Source organism: Nyctibius grandis, chromosome 2, assembly GCF_013368605.1.
Source record: "Nyctibius grandis isolate bNycGra1 chromosome 2, bNycGra1.pri, whole genome shotgun sequence".
NCBI classification, from domain to species: domain Eukaryota; kingdom Metazoa; phylum Chordata; class Aves; order Nyctibiiformes; family Nyctibiidae; genus Nyctibius; species Nyctibius grandis.
Genome location: NC_090659.1, coordinates 39,449,344 through 39,465,286, shown reverse-complemented (window position 1 = coordinate 39,465,286; position 15,943 = coordinate 39,449,344). Strand labels below are relative to the sequence as shown.

Here is a 15,943-nt window from a genome sequence, read left to right as displayed (position 1 = left end):
AAGCCTCTTGAAGGAGAAATTTCTCTGAAGAAGCGTCCAGTCATTTTACCGCCAAGTAGGCTCCCTCCCCTCCCTCCCTCGGACAAGACCCCGGGGACCCAGAGCGAACCGCAGCCGCCTCACCAAGTTTCACTCAGCTGTCGGGGTACGAAGCGACGCCCCTCGCCTGGCCCAGACGCCCCGGCGGGGCAGCCTCCCTCGGCCGGCGGAGGGGGGCCGCGCAGCTGAGGCGCCGCAGCAGCCGCCTCCGCGCCCCTCACAGTCTCGGCCGGGCCTCACCGTCCCCTTCCCCGCGCCGAGCGGCTCCCACGGCGGCGGCGGCCCAAGGGCTGAGGCGGCAGCAGGACACGGCCCGGCTTCCGCCCCCCAAAGCCATTGACAGCCGTTAAGGCCCTCCCTGCCCAGCCGAGCAGGGGCCACGCAAGCTTCTACGGAGAGAGCCAGCCCAGAGAGGAACAGCGACCGCAGGCTCCGCGCCGGCAAGGCCTTGCCCGGTTCCCGAGGCAGCCCCGCTCCCGTCCCGGCTTCAGGGCGGGCGGGGAAGGAGAGAGCGCGGGGGAGGGGAGGGAGCGGAGCGCGCGGCCGCTCCGAAGCTCCCGCCGCAGGGAGCATGACGGGAGGGGAAGCGGGGAGGGGCCGCGAGCGGAGCCGGCACAGGGGCGGGGCCAGGGACCAGGCCCCGGGAAAGGGGCGGGGCCGGCGGGGCGAGGCTTCTGGCTGGTTGGCCGCGCCGACGCCTCCGCTCTTGCTGTGGGGGAGGCGGGCCGCCGGCAGGCCCCGCCCTCTCGCCCTGCGCCCCGCCCCCTGCCGGGTCACGCGACGCCTCCATCCCCAGTTCTCGCTGCCCCTCGCAGCTGCTGCGGCCGTGGCGGGTAGTCGCGCCGTACTATGGCTGAGGTGAGTCCCGGCGCCCATGCCCTCCTCCCGGCTACCTGCCTGCCCGCCGGGCCTCCCCTCCGCTCTCTAGCCGCCCGCGGCAGCGGCTTGGGGGTCGGGCGGTCGGGACGGCTGGGCCCGCGGTACAGGTGAGGGGCTGGGGCTGTCTCGAGCCCCGGCCTTTCCCTTCCTTTCGTGCCCCTCCCGTTTCTTGTCTCCCCTCAGCAGCGACAGGATAAGGCCGCGCTGATAAGCGAGACTAGGCGGCGTTTCGAGGCGGAGTACCTGCCAGGTGAGCGCCTCGGTGGTGGAGCTGGGGGTGCGCTGGGAGCGGTGGTCCCGGCTCCGTGGATGTGGTCTCTGGGGCTTGCCTGGTGTCACTTTTCCCCTGTGGGTTTCCAATACCCCCCCTTTCCCAGGTGAGCGGGTGTTTCTGCCTTTCTTCAGGTGGCCAAAGCAGCTGGGTGGGGATGATGCACGAAGCAGGAGGTTTTCTGTGTTGGCTCTTGGTGCTCGCTTGTGGGTTGCTGTCTTGGGCAACAGGACGTGTCGGGGCAAAGGTCTGGGTCCTTTTGACCCGTAGTTGTGTTTTGTTGGCTGTAGTGTGGGGTCTGGGACACTGCTGTGTGTGGGGCTTTTTGGGCATAAAACATGGGAGGGGGGAAAAAAAAAAAAAAAGGAGTTCTTGACCAGTTTGTCAAGGAAAGAGTTGTTTTTCTAGAGTAACTTGCACTTCAGATTCATGCTGGTCTTAATTAAAATCATGCTGCGTGCTCAACTTGATTCTTGAGTGCAAATGCTTTTAAACTTGTAAATGAAGGCCAGGAGGTACTGGGCATGCCTAGGGGAAAGGGAATACCAGGGTAAGCCTAGAGGAGTTTCCTTTCATTTCAAGGTTGATTTGCATTGCTTATAATAGAAGAATATATAGTAGTAGAGTACGTTCACAGTTGCAGTAAGCAGTACATTTTATTATGACTGTCTAAGGACTTTCTATTAAAAACATGCTTCTACCCAACTTTTAATGCAAATACAGTAAGAGCCCAGTAGTTTAGGAGTTGCATGCATCTCCTGTAATATAAGCCTCAGTTCTGCAAACACATGCCTTGCTTTGATGTTCCCAATCAGAATTATCGAGGTTACCTAGTTATCACTTTTACATAAGGGTTGCATGCTTCTATGACTTCTTTGTGATTGGCTGTAGCACTTTTCTTGCAAACTTTGAGGGTGGTACGACTTTGTTTCTTATGGTTGCTCTGCTAACTTTTACAAAGGAAGCTCTTTTGGCCTTGGTTATAGATGACCTGTATTTCTGGCAAGATGACAAATTATTAGAATAGTATCTTGAAGAAGAGAGAGCTTATTTTACTATTTAATATTTCTGTGTGAATAAGGATGTCTTTAGCAGTCTTAAAGCTCAGGCTCAGGAGAGTGGAGGATCATCTTAAATTATAAATTCTTTTGGCTGTTAATGTTTTCAGTTAATGTGTATATTTTCCTGTGATAGGTGATTCATCTTGCTTTGTATTCTAATATGCCAGAGTCATATTCATAAAAAATCACTTCGAAAAGCCTAGAACTGCTTTGGGACAGTTGCTGCTGAAAGGGAGTATTACCTTTTCAATTGAACTATCCCTTACAATCTTGGAATTCCACAGGTTTCTCTAGTTTTAATGAAGCCTCTTTGGGCTGGTTGTTACAGTCATTAAAATAATTGAATACTGTTGCAAGGTAAGCTGTAATCCTTTTTGCAGTATTTGAACACATTTTCTGAGTAAGCCCATTTTTGGATCATGGTTTAGGGCACTTAGCCTTTTCAAGAAAATAGGATTAGGATTTTTTTTTTTTGAGTTTACATTCTTAAGTCCCTCCCTTGAATTTACGTTGTCATGCCTGCTCAAGGGTGAAAACCACAGGGTTTTAGTTTTATTGTGGTCCTCCAGCCTTTACAGTATACATTCTAAAATGTATTCTTTTATGCTTTGTCTGAATTGAAAAGGAGTGTGGAGGTGCATGCATGCAGACACCTCCAAACACTTGACTTTCTGTGTTGTAAAGGTACAAGTGATTGCTTCATATCCAGCAATTCTAGTCTGCTTTCAAAACTAAGGGCACTGTCAAGGTACACTGAGAAACTGATACTTTCTGTGAAAGTTTAGTGTGGCCATAGAATTATGGGCCTCTACAAAATGAACCTAATTCTGTTTACAGGTGAGCTGCAAGTGTTAAAATTTGAGTAAATTTTTCAGGCAGTTTTGTTTCTGGGGGGTGTGGCTGCTACTCTTTTGTTTTGTCTCTGAGGAAAACAGTGCTCCTGATTATTCTAGAAACTTGGTGTTTGTGGGAGTGATTCTTCCATGTTATGGAACTCATAGTTACTAGTTTTCCCTCCATGCAGGAGGAATTGCTAATGGTCACAAATGCTGTGATGGTCTTGCAGTAATGTTTGTTTTGGTTATGAAATGAAAACTTAGAGGGCCTTTGAAATCCTGATTTTTGGTTGAAATTATTTATTGTCAAAATACAGTGTTTTAAAGTAAAATATCCAAAAATATATTGTTATATAGCTAGTTCAGAAAAGTCTAATGTTAAACTGCCACATCTAATGCATGTTGGAATATTTCACATAAGTTACAACCAAATAATATACTACGGTCTTGATAGTTTTCAAGGTAGGATGGGAAAAGTTTTGTTCAGCAATTGAAAGCACCGGAAATCTGTTTTCTGAATTACACATTTGTTTAATTTATGCGAGTAAATCAAAGAATTATTTTAATAGTCAGATACAGTTTGGAAAATACAGTGTCAGAGAACCTTACTGGCTCATTTCCCTAAAGTTTGCACGAGAATTTTCTTGATGAAATTGTTCAGCAGATGTGGCCGTTGAGGGGTTCTAGCAGGAAAGCTTGGCCACTGTGAGATCTTATCTGAAAGCAGAGTTTAATGTTAACTGAGATCTTGTGTAGTTTTATTTTTCTCTTCAGTTACTTTTCTAGCTGTAGTTGAAAGACAACATCAGTTCTTGTGAGGAATATATATCCCTAGTAGTTAAAACCCTTGCATTTAAAAGGCATATTTCCAATACTGAAAAGTTCCTGTTAATCCCATAGACTAGCGAATGCTGTCTGATGTGGTAGGCGGACAGCACTTTATCTTTGCAGTTTTGGGGCCTAATTTCTGTTTATATGTTTGGATTCTTTGTGAGAGTTGATGATGTGAATTATTTGGGTGGTGACAGGAACAGTGAAAACAAAGGATTGTTAGTACCAGTCAGTACTAGAAAATAATGTTTTCTAGTAAACAGTCTTGTCTTTTTTTCTTCGAGGATTTCTAAAATTAGCTTTTATTTCTGGGCTATTACTTTCCATTTTAATGTTAGTGGAAATGATTCAAAATCAAATTAGGTAGATTTTTCCATTCAACAAGCTTTTCCACACTTCTTTTTGCATATTTACCATTTCTTATTGCGTGCCCTTCTCCACTTGCATCCTCTTCCTTTCTCCTTTAGGTAAAGCTTAATGTTCAGAAAACGATTTTGTAAGAGAGGTTTCCCACTCCAATTTAAAAGATTAAATTTCATCACAACTTACTTTAAGCCAGTAGCAAAATTTGTTTTTTGTTAATCACAACAATGCAATTGTTAATGCATTGCCAATTACAAATAATATTTTAGACATATGGCACATCCTCAAAAAAACATAGTGATATGACTGTTGCAGAAAACTCTTAAGGTAATGTTTTTGAATACCTGCTTATGTCTCTCTATGCTCCGAAAAATCTGTTTTCCCTAATTCTTGGCTTTCAGGCTGAGAAATGCTGGAAGGATAAGATAGGAAACATGTGATATTAATGCTTGAGCTTTCTATTGGAAGTAGTCTTTATTGTCACCGAGAGTGTTCAGTTTTGCTAAAAGTTTAAATTTATCATATCTCGTGAGGGCAGATATTTTACTTGTTTATTGCTGCTTGATTTTGTTGAAATAACTATATATTGGGTGGAAATAGTTCTGTTTTCTTCATCCCTGTCCCTATATGGCTACTGACCTTCTTAAATTGTTTTCAGTCTTGCCAATTTCTTAATCTAATAATTGCAGGCCCATACCTGACTGTTATGGTACTTAGTTTAACATGTTCGGCATCAACAGCCAATTAAAATTCGTTTCCTCTTTCTAGCCAAGGTCAGAGGAATAGTTATGGCCCTTTCAGACCCAAGACTGCTTGACTGAAATAGCTTAAGGCAGTAGTTAAATTGAGAGGCTTTGTGTAATGAAACACTTGACAGACACTGCGAAGTTGCTTTTTTCCAATTTCTTGTACAATTTAGTGGGGTTTTTTTAATCTGTTCAAAGGTATGTAGTTGCTATCCCTACTTAGCTTTGTGTATGACTTGTTCTGTAACATTTCTTTCTAGGTGAGAGTTTTTCCTGAAGGGAGGAGTCGTTCTTGCAGGTTGTGAATTCTGAACTTCGCTGGATTAATTTAGTGTGGGACTTAGCTGTGCTGCCTGGTTTTCAGTCCTGTAGTGTCTCTTCCATGTTCTTGTGATTATTCTCAAATTACTATTATTTTTCCTAAAGCATGAATGCCAGAAGAAAACACAGAAGTGCAGCATTGGTCTGGTAATGTAGATGGCCCTGAAAAAATGTGAAGAGAAGGGATGTTACAATTTGTGCATCAAAGAATTTCATTAATTCTTCCAGTGAAAGTGTTGCAGTGAAATTTATGTTCGTTTAGTTTTGCACAATTCTGGAGTTCTTTTGAGAGCTGTTGTCTTGTGTTATACAGGGTCCTTTATGTTGGAAGATAGTAATTAAATCATAGAGTTTCACCGTAAGTTTCTCAGCTTGAAGAAGACAACTATTAATAGGGCAGAATGTGGTCATAGAAAGAACAGAACTTCTCACTTAAGCAAGACAAAAGGAAGGCAAGTAATAGGAAGAAGCTGCTGTTCAAACAGAACTTTTTCTGTCTTTTCCCAGTCTTCTCCCTTGACCCCAAATGTTCAATGAGGAAATGAAAGTAACTTTTAAGTAGCTATTTTAAAAATAAGGTTAAATAATGTTATAAAGTTCTGTATGAGACCTGGTCAAAGTTCAAAGGTTTCAGTCTTCTTGCTCACTCAAATCTTTCTGAAGTCCTTTTAGCTGAGGGAATGGAGAGCGCTAATTTTGTCCCCTTCTCCTTGCTGTTGTCACTGTTAGTCCCTCATATATAACTTAGAATTTGGTTTTGAAGTTCTCCAGTAAATATCAAATTTTCGAAGCAGATTATGCTTTCTCTTGCTTTTCTGGATCTGAGTCTTGCTTAGTTTCTCCACATCTTACCAGTTCAACAGAAGAGTCTTGCAGCATCCCAGTTTTGCCTGTTCCACTGGCTGTGGAACTATTCTGGGATTACAGTAAGGCTTGAATCTCTTGGGCTGAGGGAGGAACCAGGTTTCCAAGCTTCTGGACAGTTGTCTTAACCATGAAATGTTTCACAAAAGTCTGGCACTGCTGTTACATATGTGGCTTTCACTAGGTCTTTCTGAACAGAAGTAGCTGTGAATGCTGTTCCTTGTGTAACTTTTGGGGCAGCTGGGGTGTGTTCCAAATACCTTATGAAATTCTGTTTGTTATGGACTTAATTATGGGAATGTCCATCTCCCAGAGTAGAGGGTAACTAAACTTAATGTCTCAGCATCTTAGTGGCAGTTCTGCGGGTGTGAAGAAACGGGTGCTTAATCTTCCAGTGAGAAAAGCATCAGTATATGTTTACAGGTATCTTCAGTGGCTAGGCTTGGAGATTGTCTGAGATGATAGTTCAGTTTATAGTTTCACCTAAATTTCCATTTGACTGCCTCTCAACTTCTGTTTCCTTTTGGCATCTTAATTGCTGTGCAGGATGTGTTTACATTGTGTTGAGAACCCCAAAGGTCTATTTTCTTTCAACTAATTCTGTTTTAACTCCAGAAATTTCTAATAATCCAGTAACTGCGGTCAAGTGTTCCATGGGCGATTTAAAATTAGAAACACTCAGATTATTTCACAGCATAGTTTGAAAACAAGTTTTCAGATGTCTGTAGAATTATGGGAAATGCATGAATTTGAAGAAGAATTCCTTCTCTGAATTGCCATACTTTCAGTGACTGGATTAGTGGAAGGACTCCAGCAATTTCATATCAATCTGCTTTACATGTGTGAGATAAAACACCTTTCTTTTGGATTCACAATCTCATTCTAAATTTTATTTATTTTATAGCAAGAATTGGATAAATTGGGTAAGGTTAAAACAGTAATCAGTATCCCTGTTGTTCTTTCAGTCTTGTTAAGTTTACCTGATTGAAATACTGGTATACTGCAAATGCCTGTGGAGGCAGAATTTGACTAGTTATTCCTGTTCTAGTGTGTGTTGTAGTATATATGTAAATTCAGATTACGTGTGTCATCATGTTGAGAATTTAGTTGCTGAAGACAGGAAAAATATTTTTTTTTCAACTGTCCTTATCTCTGAATCCAGCTTGCTTTTCATTGATGTTAAAAATTTGGATAAAACGTTTTCTCCATTCCTCTTTCACTTTCGTTTTCTTAAAATATTGATAAAGTTAAATTTCTATTTTTTTAATGTTATCTAACTTCAGAGTTTTCCCAGACTTATTAGTAGCCTGGAAACGTGTGTTCTGAGGCACGTTTTGCGTAATGATATGTGAATGTTTTTAAATTATTGTTTGATACAAGAAGCACTATTCTGTCTTTCTGACAGTTCTACTTTCAAGTAGATGCTGAGAGCAGAGTCTCAGAAAGCAGTGTGAAACGTTCTCCTCTGGTGTGTGGTTTTTCTCTTTAATTACACAGTACTCGAATCCCTTATACAAATAGGATATACATGGGACTGATCTCAGAAAAATACTTGGCTGATGATTAACTGCAATCACTCTTAGCTGGAAGCTAGTGTGTGTTAGAGATTGTTAAACCAAGTTGAAGTAAGGTAGCTCAGGCACTAGAGACATGTAATACTGATGTTAAAGTAAATCTTTGCTCTTGCAAAGTCCTAGTTTTCTGTGGCTATGAGTAGCTATAAATGGCTTGAATTGCCAATATGCCATATTGAATAATCCATAGCATAGAATAGCTGGTATACCATGGCTAGGACAAGCCAGTGCTTCTCTTGCTTTAGCTGACTGGGGATGTGCCAGCCTAGTTACTGTACATGACGGTATCTCTGAAGGGGATTTGGGTTGGAATGCATGTTATACGAAGAGAGGCTGTGGAGTCTTTCTGCCCTTTTGAATTTTCAGAACTTGGCTGAAAAAGGTACATAGCGACCTGTTTGAACTTGGAAGTTAGCATTGCTGTGAGCAGGAGTTAGGACTGAGGTGACCTGCAGAAATCCTCTCCAATGTTAATTTTTCATGGTTCTAACTTGAAACTAGTTACTGTTAGCATTGCCCAGGCAAAACTGTCCAAATCATAAATTATTGGGGGAATAATCAAATTTCAGATGAGCAGCTGAGACTTTACAAAATTTAATACCCCAAATCTTTGCAACTTGTTCCCTCTGTGGTTGACTTAGAGCCACAGAGAAGTTAAAACAGCATTTCAGTCTTATGCTGAGTGTTCACTTTACTGGCCTTAGAATATAGGGAATGAGCTGTCTGGTGCAAGTATGGAAATGATCAGAGAAGGAACTGAAAGAGAGAGAGTTTTTAGTGGATTGGAGGCTTGTGGGCAGAGAAGAGCTAGTAGGGGGCTAAGATTAAGCAAAGTGGAATTTGACTGTAGGCTCAGCTAAAGAAGAAGGTAAGGTACTGGGATGGGATCAAAGGAAGGAGAAATTTGAAACCTAGTAAAGAAGGAACTGAGCAGATAATGTGTGTGAGAAGCAGTTGGATGTGAAAAGGTGTATTGGGGGAGTGCGACTATAATAACTCAGTGGATGGGTGCATATTAAATGGGTATATTCTTAACAGTTATATTGACTAATTTGTGACAGGAAACAGTATAAATTGAAAGACAAGTAAAATAGGTCATATCTTTGCATGTAGGTGAGTAAAACTAAAAACATTAGCAGAATTTAAAGGTGCGGGTTTTTTTAACATCTTCCTAGAGTTAAGATGTCTGATTGAAATACGCATCCCTAAACCATCCACTCACAGTTCTAAGTAGTTATTTTAAGTATGATGGCCCTGAAAGTAGTTAGTAGTCTTTCCAGTATGTGAAAATTGACATCTATTTTATTAACAACTAGCCTTATTTTTTTTTCATGCTAATTACAAATAAATTTAAGTGAATAGTTTTAAGAGCTTATGGGTTTTTTGATCTTACTTGATTTACATTCTGATGATGCAGGTTCCTCAGACAAAGAGCAGCATTGATCTAAAAACTGAGCCTTTGTTTAGCATATCTACAATAAAAATAGATCCACTTCAGTATTTGTATTTTACAAACTTTCCTGTTTAAAAAATAATTTTTAAAAATTTTTCATCTGAAGTACTTCCTAAAGCATGTTAACCTGTTATCCTGTTGCAAAAATGATATAAGAAGAGTTTGAGGCTTGGGGGGTTTGTACTGCTCTAGAGTTGCATGTAGTTTGTGTTCAGTAAGGTAACAATTTATAACAAGTGTAGAATGTATAACCTTTTTAAAGAAAAGAGTTTTGCTTAATGCCATGATGTATAGCGTGTGGTCAAAAAATCGTTTGGGTTGAAAGGACCTTTAAGATCATTGAGTCCAACCATTAACCTAACACTACCAAGTCCACCGCTAAACCATGTCCCTAAGCACCACTTCTACAAGTCTGTTAAATACTTCCAGAGATGGTGACTTCACCACTTCTCTGGGCAGCCTGTTCCACTGCTTGACAGCCCTTTCGGTGAAAAAACTTTTCCTGATATCCAATCTAAACCTCCCCTGGTGCAACTTGAGGCCGTTTCCTCTCGTCCTATTGTTTGTTACCTGGGAGAAAATGGAGATTTTAACATCTGTTCTGGCATTTCGTGGTCTGATATGCTGATGCCTGTAAGTTTGAGAACTGAAGCTTGAAGTAGTGATGCTTAATGTATATGTTCACCAGTACACAGATTCTTAGACTATATGCTAATTTATGTTAATTATAGAAACCTGTTTTTAGAAAAATTACATCTGCTCTACACACACCCTCTTGTTTTCTAATGTTTTTTTTTCTTTGAATAAGAATCACAGAAAGTATTTTTCTATGAGAGTAATCTTGCAGTGTTCCTAAATATCATCACAGAAGATGAATGTTTTTAATCAATTTCTCAAGCTATGCTTTGTCTGCTTAAGTTTGAGGCTGCAAAAGAAATCCTATGTAGTTAGTAGATGCTTATACTGAAACTTGACAAATCTCCTTTTCATGTTTCATAGCAAATGCTATATTCTTACAATAATTGATTTATTTGCTAGATAAATCAGATAAATACGATTCTAGAGATGTGGAAAGACTTCAGCAAGATGATAAGTGGGTTGAAAATTATCTGATTTGGCGTCACGATGTTGTGGATGATACATTAAAGATGATTGATGAAAGCTTTCAGTGGAGGAAAGAATATACAGTTAATGGTAAGCTATGTTATATAATGATTTTGATATTTTTCCTATTGAACTACAATTGACTTTTACATGTAGTTTCATTAAGCACCTTTTAAAGATTTTGTAGGTACCACAGAGAGCTGAGCAACAACTTTTCGACTTAAAAAAAAAAAAAAATAGGACTATTGCTTTTTATGTTGACCTGTACTGTCTCAGTGTTTTGTTGTGGTTCCATATGTCTATTGAAAGGTTTTTTTAAGAGGAAGGAAGGCAGCTATCTCGTTTTGTCTTTGTGCATTTGCTAGAATAGAGTCCTTAAAAAAAACAAATAAACAACAAAACCCCAGAAAAAAACAGGGCTCTGTTCATCATCATGGCTTTGTCTACAGGACTTCACAATATGAAGTAAAGAATAGAGCAAGAGAGGTTGCAGTTATGAATAAAAATAAACGTGCAGCATTTTTTTCCTGCATCACTTTTTTTAATTCTTAATTCTTCCTAAATAGATTGTACTCTACAGCATAGGGGAAGATAGTAAAGATTTCAAATGAGCTCGATATTTGCAGTTTTTTAGGAAAGGCCTTGGAAGGTGGTTTATAAAGGCATTTTTGTATTTTGTTGCTAGACTTGTGCATTTTTAGTGACTTCTGTTAAGTTACAATGTGATTATTAATATAAATACTGAAATAATCTTTCATTTGGTTTTGCAGACTTGACAGAATCTGTCCTTCCAAAATGGTTATTTGAGATTGGTTCTCTCTTTCTGCATGGATATGATAAAGAGGGCTATAAATTATGTAAGTTACACAGAATATAACATTTTTAGTCTTCGCTCATTATTTTTTGTTTCCAGCATTTTAGTATCTGTTTTGAAAAATAATGTTTTAAAAGTAGAAGTAGGTACATATTTTCAACGTTTTTTTATTAAAAATGATGAGAAGTTGGTAACTTTGAGTATCTCTTTGGATCACAGAAGTGGAATGAGGACACTATCAGCAGTTTCTAAAAATCATAAACCTTTATCCTAATTATAATGCACATTTAACTTTCCTATTGAAGTCCGTTCTATCTACTGTGGTGAGTATATGACTAGTATAAATGTTCATTATTACAGTGCACTGTCATTGCTTTTCTAGCAGTCCACATTCTTGCATACTTGCAGTGGTTCACAGGAGATCTGCAATGCTTTTCTTGTTTTGTTTTTTTAATTTTTTCTGATGTCATTGGAATCTTCAGTAACAGCATGGACAGCTGAGAATTGTTGGAGAATGAACTCTCAAGTTGCGTGATTAACTTTTAGTAATTAAAGAATAAGATTTTATAGGGAAACAGTAGTATTGCCTAAAATACTCCTGAGGTTTTTTTAATAGTGGACAGTATTTTCTATAAATTAATCTGTTGTAACATCTCACATTTACTTTGAATTAAGCTTAAATCCTGTGAGGCAAAAGAGGCTTTTAAAACAAATCACTCATGAAGCTTTCCAAGCAACTATCTTGAACAAACCAAAAATTTAAAGCTGAAACTCTGCTTTTCCTTGGTTTGCAAGGGCTAGTTTGCTTCCAGAAATACACTAACAATCCAGTCTTTTTTAGAAATGACTGTGTTTCAAACACCAATATATGAGTTTTCAAAAAAAAAAATCATGACCAGAAAAATAACAGCTCTTGTTCTATGGCTGTGTTTTGTCAAAGTATCCCTTTTCTTATCCTTGTAAGAAGTCAGTGCTGTATGAAAAATTGCTACTTTGTTATGCTTCATGATTTTCTTTTAGTCTCCAAGGTAAGTATTCAAGGATGAGTGGTGGTCATACCTTTTCATAGCATTTAGAAAGCTGAGCTTGATTATACTGGGTGGTTAGATTTGGTGGGATTAGAGGGGGGAAAGAAGAAGAAAAAACATGACTTTCTTGCATCAGTGCTTGGACTGAGAAAATTATGCAATTGTTTCGTGACAAGAATGTGTAAGTCAGGTAAATAATGATTTCTGATTGTAACATAACTAATGTCTCAATTTTGTGTACCTGAAGTGTTTATTCTGTGAATGTTAATTGGGTCAGAATATCAGTATGCAAATTCAGATTGTATTGTAGTTAGGAGTTCCTGGTTAGTCAGCATTCGAGAAATGTGTTTCTTGGGCCACATGCTTCATACTCATTCTATTATGTAAAATAGACATTTTGAAGTGTAAAGTAGTTCTTCAAGAATTAGTGGTTACTTTCACAAGAGTCATGTGTTTGAATAGGGGTATGGTTTTTTTTTGAAATGCTGACCTTACAGCATCTAGTTAATATGCCATGTTTAAAAAAATTTTTTTCTTTACATGAGCTGTAAAATATTTTTCATTTGCAATTGGAAGTAAAAGACATGGAGAAGAAACCTGTTTTTTAGTAAGACTTTCCAAGTTTCAGGGAGAAAAATATTAGAGTGTATCTACAATTATTTTCAGGGCTTGTCTGATTTTGATATTGTAGAGGTACCAAAATGAAGACTGTTCTTCACATTGCCACCCCAAATACTTCTTTTATCACTTCATTGTATATCCAGTAATTTGGTTTCAGACACTTTTGTACAGTCTGTTATTTTGAAATATGCTACTTTTCGTGGAAAAAATTGTTTCTGCATGACTCATTTCTTATTCCAGAAGGGTATGTATTGGGCTTTCATTTATGTAATGTTGCTCATCTTCTGGATTTTTTCATTTTATTTTAAAAAGGTCTGCTTTTTATATAATTCATAATGTGTGTATAAATAGTTTTTCAAAACACATCAACTACAATGCTGTAGAAAACCCAAGCAAAAATGAAACGTAAATGTCACAACCACAACAATACTTAGAATACATGCAGAACATAATATCACATCTGAGGACTGCATGATTTAATTTGAAATTATGAAATAATAATTAGATGAGAAGTAGCCTTTAAATACATGAAAAGTATTTTTCCACTTTACTGTTTCTTCTGTGCTGTAATTCTTTGTATTTTCAATTTTTCAAAAGTTCCAGTATAAAAGTGTGAGCAAGGAAAAAGGTAGGGGTGTGGAAAGGTATGCAATTGTTTTTCTGGCTGTTCAGTGGCCACAAATTCAGTAGCAATGTAGGATACAAACTCAGAGGTGTTAATAAATTTCAGTACATCCTGTACAGTTATTTGCGTAATGCTTTCTGTTGATTTGGATCTGTTGTTTCAATTTTTGTGTGTGTGTTTTTCTTTTTTCTCACAAGTTTGGTTTAGAGTGAAACATCACACGAGAGATCCTAAACAGCAACTTGAGAAAAAGAAACTGGTAGCTTTTTGGTTAGAATATTATGCCAAGAGAGATCATGGAAAACCCTTAACAGTGGTATTCGACATGGCTGAAACTGGAATCAGTCACATAGTAAGTATTTTATTGTATTTTTCTGATAGCTTAATTTGGAAAGCAACGTCCCCAGAAAAAGAGGAGTCCCTGTGCAGTCCTTGACACCTAAATAACTTAACAATTGCTCACATCAGTGATATGTAGGGCATCTTCCTGTGACATGTGCAGTTTCCAAAATCTTGTGTTACATATTAAACTTTAAGTCTTGTGCAGCACACTGAAAACTTGCTTTTAGTTTGGTGACTGAGCCAAAGGGACTTTGTATAGTATTTGCTCACCAGCTTGGTTTGTCAGTCATCATGGATGACAATAGTGAACTTAGTTTTTAAGCACCCAAAAGGCAATAGGCTGAGCCATCTTTTATTGTGAGTACATTTGCTGCCATTTCTTCAACAGCTCCATTTTCATTGTTGTCATCTTTTTTGGACCAATCAGTCAGTCAAGAGGGAAAGATGAAAAAATGGGGTAATAGTGAAGCATTAAAACCCTTAGATGCAGTGGCTGAGATCTTTGAGAATGATGATCCGTTCTGACAAGTCAGCATCTTCAGTTGACAATTCTGATCCTGGTGCTGCCTTCTCCATCCTATGTATGGTGTCCCTGTGTGTTTAAATTTTGTTCATTTAAGTCCCTGCACGCATTTCTCTTTACCCATTGAATTTTGTTGTGAAGTTAGCTGGATGCAAAAGAGCAGTTCATCAAGCAGGCATTGCTTTCAGTATTCATTTTAACCAAATATAGCCCAAGCCTGTCTTTTTCTCTTACTAACAAAACAGGTTATTACAATGATGAGACTAATATGGTTCAGAAGTCTGCATGCTTGTTGCTATGTACGGATAGAGGAAAAAATGAGGGTATCTGAATTTGAATAGATGTGATAGACAGGCCTACAATTCAGAAGTCTATCAGACTTAAGTTTATGCATTCTTCAGGAATAGTATCTTCACCCCCTTTTTCAGTTCTGTGTCCAACCTGTCAGCTTTACTGAAGACTGCTTCCTCCAAGCTTGACCTTACATAAATGAGAGCTTCCAACTTTTCACTCAGGAGACGTTTATCTTAGTGAAAGTTTTTATGCATTTCTAGATGTTCTTTAGGACTACAAAATCAAGGAGGAGCAGTGTAGCTCAGTCACTTCTATAAAAGTGATGATTATTCAAAAGGTTGCAATTATATAAGAAAACTTTAATGATTTTTAAGAGTAGGATTTCACCTTTGCCTTGGAAATAATTGTAGAACTGAATCATTAAAGAAGCCAAGAGGAATTATACTAGTTTTCGATACTATTCCAGAAAACTGTTTCTCATTTGTACAATAATTTACAAAATTCAAAGTTGCATCAATTTTAAAAACACTTCAGAATTAAGTACTTGAAAATCTGTGTTCTAGGTATTTGGAAATAAGTGTAAAAAAAAAAAAAATTCCATACCAATTAGTCATATGTCAAGTCAGTAGTCTACTTTGCGAATTACATACAGATTTATTGTAGTTGTACATAGGGTTGAGTAATTCCCTGCCTGAAGTAGACTTCAGAGGATGTTTAAGTTTAGGTGCTAATTGGAATTTAGTGAATTGTTCGTGTGTTGCATGAGACTTAAATGTATTTAAGAACTGTTCCTGAATTGATGATCTTAACTATTCTTAAATCCCGTGCCTGTATGGAAAAGTGGAAGGTTTAAAGAATGTGATTTGTGGGGTTTTGAATTTTCAAAAGCTTTATTTATATTGTCTCTTTGACCATAACTGATCCTGAAAACATTGTTGTGAAATGTTAAAATTTCCCCCAAACTCTTCCCCATGGAATGTTCTTACTTTAGAAAACCAGTAGTTGAGTATCTTTCATTTTGACTGAAGCTTTTGCAAAGTACACAAGTATCTGTTTTTACATGACCTCTGGAATTTCATAGTGTTCGAGGACACTCCATCTTTACTTTTGCTTCAGTGATTGTTGCACACTCTCTGAACCTGTTGTAGCTTGGCATCCATACACCTGCATTTCTCTGAAGGATGCTAAACTGTGCTGAGTTTGTAGTGTAATAGCATCAACACTGTAGCATGTAGAGTGGGGCTGCTTCTAGTCTGAATGAGCGCAAGATTCAGCTCAGTAAAGTATTTTTCCATTGCAATGCAGAAATGCTTTTATCTATTTCAGGAGGCAAATAGTTGCCTTAGTCTGTATT

At 38.8% G+C, this 15,943-nt stretch overlaps 1 protein-coding gene across 5 annotated transcripts in view; it reads left to right on the top strand.

Moving 5' to 3' along the window:
- The first annotated feature begins 815 nt into the window (after positions 1-815).
- MOSPD2 (motile sperm domain containing 2) overlaps positions 816-15,943 on the top strand; it is a 38,962-nt gene continuing 23,834 nt past the window's right edge. Inside the window, exons 1-5 of one of the 5 annotated variants that reach the window (XM_068423008.1) lie at positions 816-897; positions 1,102-1,168; positions 10,277-10,432; positions 11,113-11,199; positions 13,628-13,782. In XM_068423008.1, the coding sequence (XP_068279109.1) occupies positions 889-897; positions 1,102-1,168; positions 10,277-10,432; positions 11,113-11,199; positions 13,628-13,782 (474 nt within the window). In that variant the 5' untranslated portion in view covers positions 816-888. Of the gene's footprint in view, positions 898-1,101; positions 1,169-1,193; positions 1,296-10,276; positions 10,433-11,112; positions 11,200-13,627; positions 13,783-15,943 lie in introns of those variants that run through there. The other 4 variants (XM_068423017.1, XM_068423043.1, XM_068423026.1 and 1 more) reach the window with 4 other exon arrangements.